The sequence below is a fragment of the Phocoena phocoena genome, chromosome 17 (assembly GCF_963924675.1).
Source record: "Phocoena phocoena chromosome 17, mPhoPho1.1, whole genome shotgun sequence".
Taxonomy (NCBI): domain Eukaryota; kingdom Metazoa; phylum Chordata; class Mammalia; order Artiodactyla; family Phocoenidae; genus Phocoena; species Phocoena phocoena.
The window spans coordinates 74,474,102-74,492,310 of NC_089235.1; the positions used below are offsets into that span (position 1 = coordinate 74,474,102).

The window sequence follows — 18,209 nt, forward strand, 5'->3', positions numbered from 1 at the left end:
CCGCCAGCGCGGGGCAGTCGGCGGCCACCCCCTGGGGACCGGGGCTGCGCGGCCACTTCCCGCCTCGCGGCGCCGCCGTCGCCGACGCCGCCGACGCCGCCGCCGCCGCCAGGCCGACCGCCCGGCTTGGCTCCGCCGCGCCCCGGCCGCGGCGTCCGGCCCGGGTTCCGCGCCGCTAGGGCGCGGGCGGGGTCGGAGGTTGCGTGGCCGGCGCTGCTCGCCCGCCTCGAGTCCGCGTCCCGGGCCCGGGCGGCCGGCGAGCATGGAGGAGAAGTACCTGCCGGAGCTGATGGCGGAGAAGGACTCCCTGGACCCCTCCTTCACGCACGCCCTGCGGCTGGTGAACCAAGGTAGGGGCGCGCGCCGGCCCGCGGCCGTTGGAGACCCGGGAGCGGCGGGCCAGGGGGCCGGGGACCGGGAGGGTCGGGACCGGCGGGCAAGGCGGGAGCGTGGGGCTGGCTGGCCGTCGCCCTTGGGGCGACTGGAGGGGACGCAGGTCGCAACCTGGGGGCGTTCGGGTAGGGACCTGGGAGCGTACCGGACACCTGGGGAGCGCCGAGGTGTGTGTGCGCGTTGGGGAGACTCGGGAAGGAAGGAAGCTGAGGCGTTTGGCTGGGACTTGAAGGAAACCTTTGGGGCCTCGAGGATACCCAAGGGAAACTTATGAGTGGGGGACGGCGAACATCTGGGGGCTTCGTCAGGGCGGGGTTGAATGATCTCATTGGAGGGGGAGAGTGGGGCGGGGGACTCGGGGAACTAGTGCGTTTGGCTTGTCTGGAGGGAAGGAACTGGAGCAAGCTGGAGGGAAATGGAAGGATTTGAGGGGATCGAATGCAGAAGAGGTGAAGGGAGCAGGTGCTTGGATTGTTGGTGAAGTTTGAGGACCTTTGGAGGAGGTTTGGGGTCCGACCTCAAGCACTTTGGAGGAACAGGGCCAGCGGTCCCAGTGGCAGAGACCCGTCTCCTGTCGCATCCCCTCTTTGTCCCGGGTCCAGGCTCTAGCCGCCCTCTCTGGGGGTGGGCAGCTCATGCCAAGCCTTGCAGGCTGGCCCTCGAGGGCCATTAGGGGAGAAGAGGCCCACACCGGAGCCCGCTTCTTGGCTTGCCGGTCCTCTCTTTGGGAGGCTCTGGCTGGGCCGCCCTCCTTGGGGGCTGGCTGGGGATTCGGAACGCCGGCCGCGGAGCCTCTGCTGCCTGTGCCATCTTAGCACTACTCAGGCCAGCTCAGGGTGTGAGCAGCCCTGGGGAATGCAGGCCACGGGGTGCAGGGGGTACAGGAGGCGTTCGGGCCCAGGACAGTGTTCCCAGGCTTGTTCCTCCTCAGGCTTCCTGAGTAATCTTCTGGGATGGACGGTAAATTAAGCCTGCCTTCCCGGGACCAGCCCTTTATTCCTCCTGGATCTGGAATACGTGTCTCAGAGAAAGCTGGGTTTGGGAGCCGCTGGTCTGCTGTTTCTCTGGGTGCCGCTGGTCTGCTGTTTCTCTGGGTGATGGCAGAAACATTATCTGGTCGGATCTGTTACCTTTTGCCTGAATCACTCACTGTGCCTTGACAGTCTGTGCTTCCTCACTTAGGCGGGTCTGCTGGTCTTAAGGCTGGCCCTGGCTCTCTTATTGTTGGAAGTGAAAGATGAGGCAGACATATTCTGCTTGTGTTTAGATATCTATATTTTAAAACAGCAACCTCCAGTATTTGCGTGTTGCAACCAGTTCTTCCGAGTAAGGTGTGCGTGTTGTTGGCTGAGGGTGGTGGTGGAGACTCACTGTCTCCAAGAATTTCAGCTTGATATTTAATTTGTTGAACGGAGACTGGTTCACAGAGCTTCCCCATTTTATTTTAATTGTAGGCTTATTTTTATTTCTTTAATAACATGGGCTTGTGAAGAAGTAATGGGCATGCATTAAAGTAAGAGAATTTTAAGTTTTATTGCCGTGCTCTTCCGAACAGCCCTACAGTTAGGTTTGTACTCCTTGCTCTTTGTGATTTACATATATCTTTTGTTGCCTGCTGGGCTGTCAGCTCTTTGAGAGGTATTTCTTTGTACATCGTGTGAGATCACTGGCGTTAGAAATATTCTGGATTGTAGAATGAGTGCACTTTTCTTAATAAAGCAGCTGAATCAAAGTTACGCTGTACTCAATTAAGGAAGCAGTTTAACAAAAGTGTAGTAAGTTATTTTATTTTAAAAGTCAGAATTATTTTCTCACACATTCAGAATTCTTCTGGTTTCCGAGCTTGTGCCTGTGGTAACTGCCTCCAGTTATTGGAAACAGATCTTGGACAGTGTTGCCATTTAGTTTTTTTTTTTAAGACCTTAAACCGGATTACCTTGCTTTTCCATCAAAAATGTAGTTCTTGTAAGAAGTACGCTTCTCACACTGAACAGTTATGTGGAGGAAGAAAGAGGTACTGCTCAGGTGCTTTTATTACTGTTAATTTAGATTATTTCAGACTAAAATGTTTCCCCCTTAAATCACAGGCTGGTGTCTGGAATGCAGAACCCTGTCATTTTAAAATATTAATTACGCTCTGTTACGTAACTTCAGAATTACAAGTGCATTGCTAAAACGGTGTCTTAAATCTGAATTGGCTATTAGGAAATTGATTTTAAATCTGATAATCATCTTGTGAGTGGCTGTTGAGAGCATTTTTATTCTTTTTTACCTGTATTTTTGACTGTTTGCATCTAAAGGAGGCCCTGGTTTTTCCGATGTTGTTCTGAATCTCGATACTGGTATCCAGATTCGGACACTAACTTGTACAGTGTTGGTGAGTCAGCAGTGCACACCTCTGCTTTATTATGGAGCGACATGTAACAGACATGATGGTTAACATCTCCAAATGCTGACAGGACCTTTGTGTGCACAGTGTTCTAAAGCTTCTGAGGCTCTTTCAGGCACATGCTGTCTACTTGTGTTCTCACACTTGCACGCTGGTGAGGCAGCCTTTGATGTCTCCATTTTTCAGGGGAGGGAGCTGAGGACCTCAGCTATGGGAGCTCGTAGGTAACTGAGATAGGTTAATCTGAACTCAGGTGTTTGGTCTCATAAGGCCCTTGTTCTCCCTACTTACGCCTCCCTCAAAAGATGGCTCTGAAACACTTCACACATGCTAAATTACCTGCAGAAATCGATATAACTAATATGCTTGTTTCCTGTCGACTCCTGTCGGCTTCCCGTCGATTTTGTTAAAAAGTTTGTTTCTGTGCTTGTCTAAGTGATCTTCTTTGAAGAAACAAACATTCACGGTGGATTTATCCTACAGGATTTTAGTGCTCAGGTTAAGGGGCATTTTTGAATTAAAGCTCTCTGGAGACCAATATATGATTTCAGTAATCAACACACTATGATAATGAAACAGTTGATAAATGAGGTGTGGTCATTCTTTTAAAAAATCCAGCATTTGTAAACATGTTCAACTTCCTAGCTGAATTACTTTTTTTTCCTAATAATGCTTAAGTAAGAACTTGAGCTGGGATCACATCAAGATGTGTGCTTCTCTGCTAACATAGGTTGGCTTTTACACTTTCCAGGCTTGTGTTTCGTAGCGGACATTAGTTCCTGACTTTTATTTCTGTTTTCTCAGGATAACTGATTTTCCTTCCCCCCACCCCTCGAATATCGAATGCTTTTGTTTCTTTGCCAATAGTAATGGGTAATGTTTACTTGATGTTAAACCGAATCAAATAAAATAGACTTTTTTTAATCGCCTCTCTGCCTCCCCCCAAACACCACTGCCTATAGAGTGAGTTGACATTGCAGTTTCTTGCCAAGGAGGTTAATTGGAGATGAAAGTAGCATTGCATGTTTAATATTATATTTGCTAGTAGGGGGTGTGCTGACTCTTACTAAAAATCATCTTCAGAAATGTCTTACGCTTATAATTTAATACAGTTCTCTGGTATTGCTTTGGATGTTTTTCAATTCAAGCCAAGTAACCATTAAATAAGATTACATAACGCTGTATTTTTAATTATCTGATGTAATATATGGATTGGTGGCTAGTTCACTGCCGAGTTATATTTAGTGGTTGGTTACAAGAGGAAGTGGAGCAAAGGATTCCAGATTATGGTGGTCTATTCATGTCAAGATAAATAAGTGTTTTTCGTATTACATAAATGTCTCTAATAATAGGACTCAGCATTACTCAGGATATGTGTGAGGGGTAAACATGTATAAAGGAAGGATCATTATTTTGCCTTAAGTGCATCTCTTTGTTCAACAAAACTCAATGGCTTAAGAGTTTCATTTTGGGGGATCCTTTTTGTAAATGTTTTTGATCGCTTGTGTGTTGTCAGGCATTTAAAGTAAGAGAGAAGAATGAGAATGAAAATTACAGAGTTATATTTAGCTGTGGTGCCTTCATGCCATAGTGTGTGATTCTCTGCTTCATCCAGAGAAGGATGTGGTTACTTACGTTTTTAATAGTTTTTCTTAGGGTTATCAGGTTTTGTTTTTTGTAAGAAAATGGATGCATGACTCACATTTTTAGATAAACCATTTTGAATTTTTTATAGTGTGTTATGATTCAAAGGGATCCAGTGACTGTCAGTTACCGTGTTTTGGTATCTGGATGTTAGTAGCAGGTTTATTGAGAACCTGCCACGCGGGGCATTTGTGCTGGTCCTGAAGGTGGAGAGGGAAAAAGAGTCTCTGCTCTTGAGGAACGTCGGCTCTCTCTGCATTAGATTGAGAGTGAGTTTTAAGTTTATAGATGCCCTCTCCTTTCCTAAGGAATGTTTTATTAGCCTTCAGCTATTCTTTTGAAATATTTAGTGACAGGCAGTTTAGATTTAACTCTCAGTCTAGGAACATTTTCGAGGTGCTTCTCTGTGCCCGGTTAGGTCTATAATCTCAATACTGGGAACAGCCCAGAAATGTAGGGGCTATTAGCCTAATATTTCACTTGTAGAAACCAAGACTCCAACAATAAAGTTGAGTCACCCAGAGTGACATACTTATACAATGTCCAGGTGGAGGTTCAAGCTTTGTTCTTCTCCAAGCCCATTGTTCTTTACCGTATCACACTGAGCCTTGGACATATAAAGGGTCAAGTTCTGATGGTACAGTTAGTAATGACAGAAGGGGGATTCAAACTCTGGCCTCTTAGGCGCAGTTTGTTCTTTTCTCCCTAGCCTGTGCCGGAATTGAAAGATGGGTTATGTAGCATCTGTTGTTATACTTTATCCTTCCGATTTCTGCTGTAGGTATCTCCTCTGACCACTTACCTCCCCCACCAAATGGGTTAGAGCGCCTATTTTCTGGTCCCGAAGCAGCCACTGCCTAAGTCTCTGATGGGGTCATAGTCATCACACTGTACTGATTGGATCTCTTTGTCTTCCCTGGGAGAGTGTGGGGTGCTTGGGAGGCAGGGCTTGGTCTTACACGTCTTTGTGTCTTCAGCACCTCATATAATTCTTGGTACGTATCCCTGGCAAACTCTAGTCTTCGTTTCAGTGTTGTGTTTTAATTCTCATAACGGTAGAAGTGTTAGAAAGTATATTTGGAGTTTGGCAGTCATTAAAGGCTTGACTCTTTACTACTTCAGAGCCCCTGAGTTGGGGGTAGGAGGAGGTCACCAGCAGCTCTGCAGACAGAAATGAAGGGAAGTTCTAAGTGAAATGCAGCGTTAAACAAGCAGAAGAACATCCCAGGGCTCCGTGCAGGTGGTGGAACAGTAGGGGTCCTTCTCAGAAGGTAATGAGAAGATGTTATCAGATCTGCTTTGAGTCAGATGCGTATTTACTTTTATTCTTTCTTGAGGAACTGGTTAGCCAGTGCACTGTAACACAATTAGCTCTCCCTCCCTAAACTCCTAATGAGATTTCTTATGGCAGGATTGAACCAGAAATTTGGAGGCCCTGGTCACTTGCCGAATAAGCCTTCTTACCTGAAGGAGTTAATCTTCAATCTCAGATGCCAGATAGACACCCAAAGCCCAAGGAGCAATTGGGGTCACAGATGCAACGCCAGCAGCAACTTGGACGTCACAAGACCCTTTGCTTGTTGTCATGGCTCCCCCTGAGTGGAGATAGAATGGTTTTCATGTTTCATCAGAAAATACAAGTAGCGTGTTCCTTAGCTTTGGAATATGATTATAATAAAAGCTGCCAAATCAAGGGCCTCTGTGACAAGTGCTTCCTGTGCATTGTCTCTGATCCCCACAAGATCTTGCAAGGTAGGTGGTTTTATCCCCTGCCCACTTCCTTTATTTTTTCCAGTGAGGCATCTGAGGCTCAAAAGGGTAAAGTAACTTGCCCAGTCTGGGTGTGCAGCTTTAAGTAGTCAGGCTGAACTTTTAAGTCAAGTCTGCAGTGTTTTGATCGGATACTTTAAGAGGCAGAGGGGTGGAACCCAACATGGTTGTTTGTTTTTTTTTTTTTTTTTTTTTAAATTTATTTTACTGAAGTACAGTTGATTTACAATGTTGTGTTAATTTCTGCTGTACAGCAAAGCGATTCAGTTAAACGTATATATTCAATCTTTTTCGTATTCTTTTCCATTACAGTTTATCACAGGATATTGAGTATAGTTCCCTGTGCTATACAGTAAGACCTTGTTGTTTTTTTTTGTTTGTGCTTGTTTGTTTGTTTGTTTTTTTTTTTCTTTTTGCGGTATGCGGGCCTCTCACTGTCGTGGCCTCTCCCATTCTCCAGTTGTGGAGCACGGGCTCCGGACACGCAGGCCCAGCGGCCATGGCTCACGGGCCCAGCCTCTCCGTGGCACGTGGGATCTTCCTGGACCGGGGCACGAACCCGCGTCCCCTGCATCGGCAGGTGGACTCTCAACCACTGCGCCACCAGGGAAGCCCTGGTTGTTTGTTTTTAAATAAGGGTTTCATTGTAGTAGAAGCCAGTTCGGACTTTCCATTTGTGATGATGAATTTTTAAAAGAGGTTCCTGAAAATGTGTTTTACCAAAAAAGGCAAGCTCCTTTTTTTTCTGTGTTCTCCGGCAGTACTTTTCAGTGTTCAGTAAGCATTCAAGGTAAGGATTTTTAATTATGTATATTTCAGTAGTCAAGGAGGGAATGGAAAACTTCCTGTATGGAAAATTAATCAAGCATCTCTTGATAAAGTTCAGTCTCTCTTGAGGGAATCTCTCAGAGACACAGGGCTCTTTGTATTGGTATTTTAATACTCTATCACAGACACAATTGGTATGATATCAGGGATTTATAGTCAGTTTATGGTATGTTTAAAAATTCTCCATCTTCTAAAAATAGGTCCATGAAAGGAAAAAAGAAGTGCTGGAACATACAAGAAGATATTCCTGCAGATAATGGTTTTGGCCTTCTGAAGGGGAGTGGTGTTTGAATATACTTGATTGCAATTGTTAATAATCATAGTTACTGTTAATCAAGAACCTTTTCTGGATTAGATGCTTTATGTACATTATTTCATTTAATTCTTCTAACAGATGTCTTAAAAGAGTAAATCACTTTACCTTATTTTATAGGCGAGAAAACTGAGGGCAGGAAGGCTAAATAATTTGCCTAAGGTCAGACAGCTAACAAGTGGTAAGCCGGGATTCAGATCACCTCCAGGGCGCTGTACCGCATAGCTTACCTGCGAGCTCCAGGCAGAGGTGGGAGCTTTCGTCGTGGCTGGGTTTTCATGTTGACCCCCCGGGAAGATCTCTGTCACGCAGCTCTTAAAATGCACTGCCTGGCGTCGGACTGGTCATCCGTGAGCAGAGCCGACTGCACAGAGGGGCAGACAGTGGTGCGACCACGTGGGGTACGAGCTGTGTGACCATGGGCAGCGCGGAATGTCTGGTGGATGCGTTCCCGGAAGAGCTTCTAAAAGGGCCGCGGGATTATGGGAGGCGACAACTTTCTAGTCTGTGACCCTGTGCCAGTTACTTAACTTCTCGGAGCCTCAGCTTCTCATTTGTAAAGTTGGAGACCTTATACCTGCCTTGTGGGGTGGTTGTGTTAGGCGTGAGGTAAGTACAGTGTCTGACATGCAATGAGTGCTAGACAGACATTACCTGCTCATTTCAGAGAATTGCCTGAGACAGGTGTGTGCGTACTGGTGGCACTTTGCAGAGTAAAGTATATAATGAGAACTTAATACATAAATTATCCAGTTTCATTCCTCAGGTTAATTTTATGTTTTAGAATGATTTTAGTTTTCCAATCCTGCAGATACTGAAGGGGAAACTCATTCTTTAGGAAGCCTCTTTCATTAGTATCATGTACAAAATTAGCAGCAGCTCTGATTGATTTTTATTATGCTATTCACGACACAGCACCTGAAGCTTCCATGAACAAATGAGGCTTCCATAAACAGATGTATGACTGCACATCTTAAAACATGTCTGGGCACTCAGCAGCCTCTCTCCACAAGCACAAGGTATCTTGCTCTGAATTGGTAAGCTTTATATTTCCATAATTTTTCACATTTCCATAATTTTTCACCCATCAGCCCCTGCTGCTATATTAAGGACTTTAAAAGGTGTTCCTGGCCTATTATTGATGTTCTTCCTTGGTACGATAAAGAGCATGAGTGTGTGAGAGCACCCTTTTTGATCTGTGTGTTTGATATGAATCTTACACTTGGGGTCACTGTTGGTTCAAGCTCCTATGGAGAAATTGTAACGGAGAGGAGGAGGGAGAAGGGACAGTTTGCATCCTCATCATTTTTCCTTACTCTCCCTGCTCTACTTCAGTTACTTATGCCACTTGTGCCCTATTCTTCTTCCACTAGATGGCGCTCCACATAGCCAGGACACCCTCTTCCTCCACACAGGTAGCTTCTCCTGAATCAGTGTTAGTCTTGATCCATCAACAAGCTTGCATTGCTTTTGAAATTCACGTACTGATATTAACCTTTCATATTTCTGACATTTTAAGAGGCATACTCTGTAGCCAGCGCTTGCGAATCATTACGGCCTGTTTCTGTTTTGTGCCTAAGTTGTGCCTGGCACTGCTGCAGGTTCTTTTCCACCCGATACCTCCTTTAATCCTGGGGCCTCGGGAAGTCGTGCGATGGTTCTCATTCTACAGCTAAAGAAATGGAGGTGAGGGAGATGCATAGCTTGTTCAAGGTCATGCAGCTAACTTACGTTATAGGGTTTACTTACATTATAAGGTTTATTGTGCCCTAAAGAAAAAATATTTCAGAAGCTTTGAATTGAAATTGTTTTTAAGGAAAGTATTAGGGTCGTCTGATTTATGGCTACCGGCCATTGTAATCTGTTTATTTTGTTGGGGAAAATTATAGTCCTGACAGTTATTTGCATTGGAGTATAAAAGTCAAATTCTTTGATATGTGTAAAGAAGCAAGCAATAGTAACAAAAGCTTTGTCAGCTGGTGTGGAAATTGCTGCTTCCTCTTGCCTTCCCTTGTCTACTGACTTGAGTGGGCCAAGGGACTTGATCAGTACCAGGAACAAAACCATGGGGAAATTTGGACAAAGCCATGATTCTACTTTTAGTAATTTTAGCAGAGCTGAATACTGGATTGAGTCCATAGGAATTCAGAAATTTATACTGAGGTTTCCTTCACTCCATTCATTTATTTAATATTTGTTGAGTATCTGCACTGCTATATTGAACTGTTTGTTCTGGGCCACTTACTTCTCGGAGCCTGTGTTCCCCTCTCTGCACGTGTCATTAGGGTGAAATGACAGTGATTATGTATTTGTTTAATTTTACTAAAATTTTAAAAATTAGAATATATTTTTACATCCAATATATGTTATTTTTTCTATCTGAATTTCATACATCAACTCTTGGTCACCTACCAGTGCAGTGGACTATCTGCCAGTAATTTTTTGAGGGCTGGCTTTCTCCTGCCACCTTTTGCCACCCTTGTCCCTTGCTCTCTGGTTGGGTGTGCTCAGCGAACACAAATGCTTAGAAAAATCCCTCTCACCTTTTGTTTGCTTCCTACGTGCAAGCCACAGCTAACTAAAGACTCAGGCGAGAGTGGCTAAGGACATAATTTTAAATCAGACAGACCTGAGTTCACATCTGAGCACTGCCACTTCTCCTTCTCTGGGCTGTGACTTTGGATACATGGACCCCTCTCAGCCTCAGTTTCTGTGCTGGAGAAATGGCGATAAAAAATTAATAAATCCCCTTTGCAGTTTTTTGAGGTTTAAGTGAGATACATGTTAAGAGCTGTTTAGTGTCGTGCCTGATGTTTAGTAAGTACAGGGCGAGTAGCTGCTGTTCCCGCCATCATCCTCCTCGTCCTCATTTTTTATCAAGGAATTTGTAATCCAACGGGGGAGATAAACATGGGGGGAACAATTTTAAGAGTGTGTTAAGCGCTGTGATAAAAGAAGGCCGCCTCTCTCACTCAGGACCAAGATAGGCTTTATGGAGGAGGCTTTTTCAGAGAGGACTAGCTGGATGCAGACATCGTTGCGAAGGCCGGGCGAAGGACTTGGGCAGGGATGGATAAACTGTCTGACTCCTCCAGGTTATTCATTTCCGTCTCCCATGTTTCCGTAACTTCTTCATATTCCTACGTGCCATGGCATGTTGTAGGTATTGATCTGTCTTCTCCTTTCCTCTCCCCCTCCCGTTTTTTTTTTTTTCCTGGCATTAAAATTTTTATTTCGAAACAACTTTAAACTTACAGAAGAGTTAAAAGAGTAGTGCTAAGAAGCCCTGTATACTCACTTGTCTGGATTCACCAATTGTTTACATTTTCCCACATTGGCTTTGCCATTCTCTCTGTGTCTGTGTATTTTCATGACTCGTTTGAGAGTAAGGTGTGTGTGTTATCTCCCCTTCACCCCTAAATACTTGAGTACCTTGGTGTGTATTTCCTGAGACTAAGGGCTGTCTCTTACATAACTGCAGTTGCAGATAACGCTGATGACAGAAGTTAGTCATCGTTTCGGTACTTTTATTATCTAACCTGCAGTCCGTGTGCTCCTCTTGCTGGTTGTTCCCGTTTTGTCTTTTCTAGCAGCGGTCCCCAACCTTTTTGGTACCAGGGACTGGTTTCGTGAAGACAAGTTTTCCACGGACCTGGGGTGCGGGGGATGGTTTCGGGACGATTCAACCACGTTACATTTACTGTGCACTTTACTTCTATTATTATTACATTGTAATATATAATGAAATAATTACACAGCTCACCATAATGCAGAATGAGTGGGAGCCCTGAGCTTGTTTTCCTGCAACTAGATGGTCCCATTTGGGGGTGATGGGAGACAGTGACACCCGAAGTGTGTTGCTTATGTCCAGTCTACTCTGTAAGATGCAGCTTAACTGTCACTTGCCACTCACTGATAGGAGTCTGCAAGCGCTTGATTTATCATGGTCTCTGTGCTGTCAAACGTCTCTGCTAGTGATCATCTGTATTTGCAGCCCCTCAGCTCCACCTCCGATCATCAGGCGTCAGACAGATTCTCATAAGGAGCGAGCAGCCTAGACCCCTCGCATGCGCAGTTCACAGTGGGGGCTCGGCTCCACCTCCGATCATCAGGCGTCAGACAGATTCTCATAAGGAGCGAGCAGCCTAGACCCCTCGCATGCGCAGTTCACAGTGGGGGCTCTCTCCTGTGAGAATCTGATGCTGCTGCTGGTCTGACAGGAGGCGGAGCTCAGGCGATAATGTAAGTGATGGGGAGCGGCTGTAAATACAGATGGAGCTTCACTCGTTCGCCCGCCCGCCCGCCGCTCACCTCCTGCTGTGCAGCCCGGTTCCGAACAGGCCACGGACCGCTCCTGGTCCGTGGCCTGGGGGTTGGGGACCCCTGTTTTATAGGACCCAGTTCAAGACCACACATTGCTTTTAGTTGTCAAGCCTTTTAGCTGCTTAATTTGGAACAGCTCCTCCGCCTTCCGTTGCCTTTTGTGGCATGCACGTTTGAATATTGCACAGGCCAGGACTTTGTGGCATATCTCTCAATTTGGGTTGTCTGATGTTTCCTTAAATTTAGATTCGTGTTGTGCACTCTTTAGGCAGGAGTTCCACTGAGGTGATGGTGTGTCCTCCTCAGTACATCGTATCAGGAGGCACACAGGGTCGGTGTCACTTTATCCCGTTATTGAGGACGTGAAGCTTGATCACTGGCGTAGGCGGTGCCAGTTTTCTCCACTGTAAAGTTACCATTTTCCTTTTGTAATTAATTAGTACTTTTGTGGGGAGATGCTTTGAGACTATGTAAATACTCCTTATTAAACTCTCCCTCACAAGTTTTAGTATCCATTAATGTTTCTTATCTGAATTATTACCATGATGGTTGTAAAATTGTAATTTTCTAACTGAGATATTCCATCTACATTTATTGGTTGACATTCTGCTGAAAGGGAACATTTTCATTTTTTTCTTTCCTTCTTTCTTTACCTCTCTCCTTCCCTCCGTCAGCTGTCGGTATACATTCAGGGATTCTTCTTTAATTCAATTGGTTGCTTTACTATCACTATATAAGTTGATGCTTAATTCATTCCAGATTTGGCCATTGGGAGCCCTTTACCCTGACTCCTGGGTCCTATTGACAGGATGGATCCATACATTTTTTGAGTTTTTTCTTTTTTTTTTTTATACTTTCTAACAGCATTTTGTTCCAGGCTCATCTTGTACTTGCTCTGCCCCAGCTCTGGAATTGGCCACTTCTTCCAAGGTTCCCTGGTTTCTTTTAGTGTGGAATGGTGTTTAAAAACCACAATCTGGGCTGTTGGCGTGTCGTGGCTTCTAGGCCTTTCACCAGACAGAGCCAGAAAACGGATATGTTTCTGTAGGTGTGTCACCATTGTCTTCATGTTAAACTCTAAGCCTAGGGCTAGCAAACATTTTCTGTAAAATGCTCAATAGTAAATATTTTGTGGGCTCTCTCTTCTACTCAACCCTGCTGTTGTAGCAGAAAAGCAGCCGTACACAATATGTAAGTGAGCGAGTGTGGTAGTGTTCTGACAACACTGTTTGTAGAAACAGGCAGTGTGCTGGCTCTGGCCCTGGGCTGTAACCTGCTGCCCTTCCCTGCTCTCAGCTACTAGAGAGTAGGGACCGGGCCTTATCTCCACTTACCAGTGCTGTCCACATACCCGCACAAAGCTCTTTGATGAACGCATTCATGACTGTTAGCTCTTTGTATCACAGACTATTTATTTCTCTTACAGATCTTTTGGATGTCGATCTCTCGTGACTTGCCAATTTGTTGAGGTCCTTATTTGCAAGATGAGAGCCTTTAAAACATAATATGCACAATATACAAAGCAGTACTGAGAAAAAATAATTTTGTAGAACTCCTGAGGGTGTTTTTCTTGTCACGGTAAAAAAGTTACCTTTTTCTTGATGAAAGCATGTCAAGGCAGAGCCTTCACACGCAGGCGTTAGCACAGGCCCTGCTCTGCTCTGATGTCACGGTCACCCCTGTAGTCTCAGCTGCAAGGCAGAACTCCAGCACCAATCAGGTGGGCGAAAAATCTTGAAATTATACTCCTTTGATTGTCTCAGAGCTGATTTATTTCTTTGCAGTTTTCTTTATGTAATTTATTGCTTGAATTTATTCCAAAAGAGACTTCATTACAGCAGTGACAAATGGGTTTTATGAGAGAGTGAGCCCTTTCTCAGGAAGACTGTGTCATTAGGCAAGACCACCTGACTGTGGTCAAGGTGGTGTGGACACTGGGAAGGAAACCACACGCATCACAACAGAGAGCAGTGGCGCTGGCATAAAGGTGCGGATTAAATCAGGTTAAGTGTCTCTGATGACTCTAAGTCAATCAGACTTTTAGTTCCGTCAGTTGTAAGCTTGCTGGTGAGCAGTTTTTCTGTTTGTCACCAAACCATCTCATTGTTTATCAGAAGCAGCACAAAGTTTTGCTCCATCCTTTCTCTAGAATCCCAAAAAGTGGTTTTAAAGTTCTGTGTTTCAGAGCAGTTCACGGTCCTGTCTGGTGAGAAAGGGGAAGGTGAGCACGTCTCCTTCCCCCTGGGCTTTTGTCTTCCAGGTCCTGAGATGCCTCATACGATTTTGATTTGCTTAATGGATTTTACTTTTTGTTGTTGTTTTAAGTGTGAAAAGTGCTGTTGAGGAAGTTGTACCTCAGTGACGGACTCTCGGCCGGAGCCCGGGCTCTGTCCACTCTGTGGCTCGCGGCCCCTCCCTTAGTGCGCTGAGGCCATCAGTGCGGAGCCGGGGCTGCACGCCCTGTTGATGTGGCCTGCGGTGGCGAAGGGGGCAAGGGGGCAGAAACATCCAGGTCATGTGGCTTAACACAGTAATTGGTTATTTTCTGTATTGTACTTTCTTCTAGTTTCCTTTTCACCCCCGTTAGGGCTGTGCTCCTTACCTGCTAAATGGGTGCACTCCTCTGGGTAACAGTAAGCTCTCTGGGCTTAGGTTTCTTCATGTATGAAATGAGCACGAGAGCATCTGTGTCTCGCGCCTGGCAGGTTGCAGGTCCTCACAGCCAGTCCGCTCTGCTCCGGGGCCCTTGGCCAGCAGAGTGCTGCACCTTGTGCCTGTCCCCGTGGAGCCGACCCCTGGACAGTGTGTGCATTCCTGGCTGCCGGTCTTTGTGGTACCGGGCCCCACGTTCCTTTCCACAAAGGGTGCACGACAGAAAGTAGTGCTGTCGGCTTTGGGAGTCAGCATCCTGGCAGGAATAGCACAGTCTGCACATCACACTGCAGACTCTCGGAAACCACTGCCCAGCTTCCAGGGAAAAAAAGCCTTACGAGGAGGCCGGTAGGGTGTGTATTTCTCCGCAGCTGTCCCCGCTGGACCCTGGAGGGTGTTCAGTTCTTTTTCATCAAGGATCGAGTTCTTAGGCTGGGCTCGGTGCTGGGACACAGGGCCGGTAATCCTTCATTCCTGCTTAAAGAGTTTTCAGCCCAGTGGGGAAGCAGCCAAATTAGAAGACATTTACGTTGTGAGGCGGGGAGCGCTGTACCAAGACGGTCACGCAGGGCTCTGCGGAAGCCCAGGAGCCCCGCGTCGTCCCCGGGGTGCGGGCGGGGTCCTGACGTGGTGGTGGTGGAGGAGGGGGCCGGGCTGCAGCGTGTGCCAGACGGAGGCCACGCTGCGGAGCACAGGCCTGGCTGCCTGGTGTGTGGTCTCTGTGCCTGTCCGCCTCCCCCTCCTCCCCCTCCGTGTTCATTCCCAGTGCCCAGTACAGCCCCTCGTCTTTGCAGCCGTGGTTGTGTTTGTCACACTCTAGATTACAGTGATTTGTTGGGAGTTACTTCTCCCACGAGAGTCCCAGTTCCTTACAGACAGGAGACCTGCCTTCTTAGCTTCAATTCCTTCTCTAGTGCCGAGCACAGTGCCTGGGAGATGGTTGGTGCCCAGGAGATGTCTGTAGAACGAAGGGTCAGCCAGTCTCAGTTTCTTCTTCTGTGCATTAGGGCAATGAATTCATTATCTCGGGACGCTTTGGTGAAGGGAAACCGAGAAAGGCTGCTCTCCTTTTGCTTGAGTTTCTGGCCGCTGGTTTTCAGGGGAGATCCTCCATTTCTCAGGCAGGTGTGCCAGGCGTGTACATCCTGGCAGTGTGGGACTCAGTCAGACCTGTGGCGAGTCTCCCTGGGCTGCTTAAGAGTTTCTGGATCTGGGCACACGCCTTCACCTCTCTAAACACCAGTGCTTCAGTTTGTTAAAACGGGCATGAAACTACCTACGACCCAGACTTCCTGTGAGGTTTCAGTGACAAACACTGAGACTGTGTGTAACCAGACTCAAGGCTTCTGAGCCAGCAGCATCAGACTGGCTGTGTCTGTTCACACTGCCTTCTCTGTGGTTCTCTCTCTCCTACTTTTCTCATCCATTTGTAAGGTCCTTTGTGATTATATTGGGCTCGCCTGGATAATCCAGGATGATCTCCCCATTTTCAGGTCGGCTGATCAGGAAACTTGGTTTTCTCTGCAACCACTAATTCTCCTTTGCCTGCAACTTAACATTCTCCGGTTCTGGAAGTCAGGATGTGGGCATCTTTGGGGAGCCACTGTTGTGTCAAGCACAGAGGGACTGGGGAGGCAGGAGAAACTGATGTTCATCAAGTACCGAGTGTATCTTCAGCCTGGTTTCAGGGATTTTCATATATTAGGACGTTATCTCAAATTATACAGCAGAGGTTTTAGAGATGTTAAAATAATTTGTTCGTGTCGTGTAAGTATTAATAATAATGAGGTATTTTGTTGAGTTCTTGCTAAGTGTCATACACTGTGTCAGGAGATTTACAGAACATATTTTTCTCAATTCTCAGTACAGCCTTCTGAGATGAATGACATAAATTCTACTTTATAGGCGAGAAAACAGGCTTTCGTGGAAGTATGATTGGCTCAGTGTCACATGGCAGGCTTGTAACTGAATGCTTTGGACTTTGTCAGTCTGACTCCCAAGTCCATATTCTTTCTGTTAAGTTACCATGGGTTTAGATAAAAGGGCCTTATGGACCTTCTTTCTCTTGCATCCCACCTCATATTGAAGTTTTTGTCTGGATAACATTCACAGTACCTCTTAGGGTATTTGTCAAAGATTATTTGGTGTCCCATATCACAATGACCAGGTAGTTAATTGACTGACTTGACAACTTCTCTTTCCTTTCCTCTCCGCTCCAACTTTTTATCCCTTTGTTAGACCATAACAGCCTTTTGTAAGTATTTATTGAGCTCCTCCTCGGTTACCATTCCTCCCATCGATTTTCCATATTGTTTCATACATTATTTTATTTAATCTTTGCAGCAGCCTTCTACAGATAACTATTAATACTCCTATTTTATAGATAATGAAACAGCCTGACAAAGATTAAAACCAAGCTCTGTTTTGACTCAAAAGCCTGTGCTATAAAAAGGTGTATCTCATTTACAGTTTTTTGCTTCAGTCCTACATATTCAACATGATCACTTGAAATAATTTCATAACATATGAGGAAAATATAGATAGAAAAAACTAAAAATGACTGATGTAGTAGTAATTAAATAGGTAAAGAATGCCCGAAGAGCACAAGTTTATATATCAAAAGTAGGGCTAAAAAGTGCTTGGTTTATATTGACCCTGATGAGCTCAGTGACATGGAATAAACTAGGACTTGATTCAGCAGTGTGTTTCAATTAATGTTTGTGGTAGGCCGAAGAGTGGCCCCCAAATATGTCTATATCCTAAGCTTTAGAACTGGTGAATGCTACCTTATATGGCAAAAGAGACTTTATAGATAGGATTAAGTTAAAGATCTTGAGATGGAGAAAGTATCCCTGATCATCTGGGTGGGCCCAGTGTAACCACACTGATCCTTATAAGAGGAATGTGGAGGAAGAGTCGGAGTCGGACAGAAGACAGTGTGACAGTGGAAACAGATTGGAGTGATGTGGCCACAAGCCAGAGAATGCTAGCAGCCTCTAGAAGATGGGAAGGACAAGGAAAAGGATTCTCCCTTGGAGTCTCTAGAAGAAATGCTGCCTTTATGTGCCCATTTTAGACTTCTGACTTGCAGGACTATAGGGCAGGGGCCCCCAACCCCCAGGCCGCGGACCTGTAGCGGTCCGCGGCCTGTTAGGAACTGGGCCACACAGCAGGAGGTGGGCAGCAAGCAAGCAAGCGAGGCTTCATCTGCCGCTCCCCGTCGCTCTCATTATCGCCTGAACCATCCCCCCTTCCCCCCGCCACTGGTCCGTAGAAAAATTGTCTTCCACGAAACTGGTCCCTGGTGCCAAAAAGGTTGGGGACCGCTGCTGTAAGGTAATAATACGTTTATGTTGTTGTTTTAAGCCACTAAGCTTGTAGTAATTTGTTACAGTGGCAATAGGAAACGAATACAATGTCCTTAAATAATTATGAACCGCTTAACAAAGTAATAGTTGGGGACTTCAGTACCCTTGTTTAAATAATGGAGGCAACAACTAGGTAGAAAACTGGTAAGGAAATAGAAGACGTGAACAACACCATAAGTTGACTAGACTTGAGGAACATTTATAGAACATGCAGAAACTACATTTTTCTCAGGTGCACATGGAACATTCTCCAGGACAAACCATATGCTGGTCCATAAAACAAACCTCAGTACATTTTAAAGGATTTAAATCATGTAAAGGATGTTCTCTGACCACAATGAAATGAGATTGGAAATCAATAACAGAGAGAGACTTGGGGAGTTCACAAATATGTGGAAATTAACAGACTCCTAAGTAACCAATGAGCCAAATAAGAAATCACAAGGGAATTTAGAAAATATTTTGAGATGAAGGAAAATAAAGACACAACATTTCAAAACTTATGGAATGCAGCTAAAGCAGTACTTGG

At 45.6% G+C, this 18,209-nt stretch overlaps 1 protein-coding gene across 1 annotated transcript in view; it reads left to right on the top strand.

The window, feature by feature from the left end:
• Positions 1-260: 260 nt before the first annotated feature.
• KHDRBS3 (KH RNA binding domain containing, signal transduction associated 3) overlaps positions 261-18,209 on the top strand; it is a 155,576-nt gene continuing 137,627 nt past the window's right edge. Inside the window, exon 1 of the mRNA XM_065895464.1 lies at positions 261-350. Within this exon, the coding sequence (XP_065751536.1) occupies positions 263-350 (88 nt within the window). The 5' untranslated portion in view covers positions 261-262. The remainder of the gene's footprint in view (positions 351-18,209) is intronic.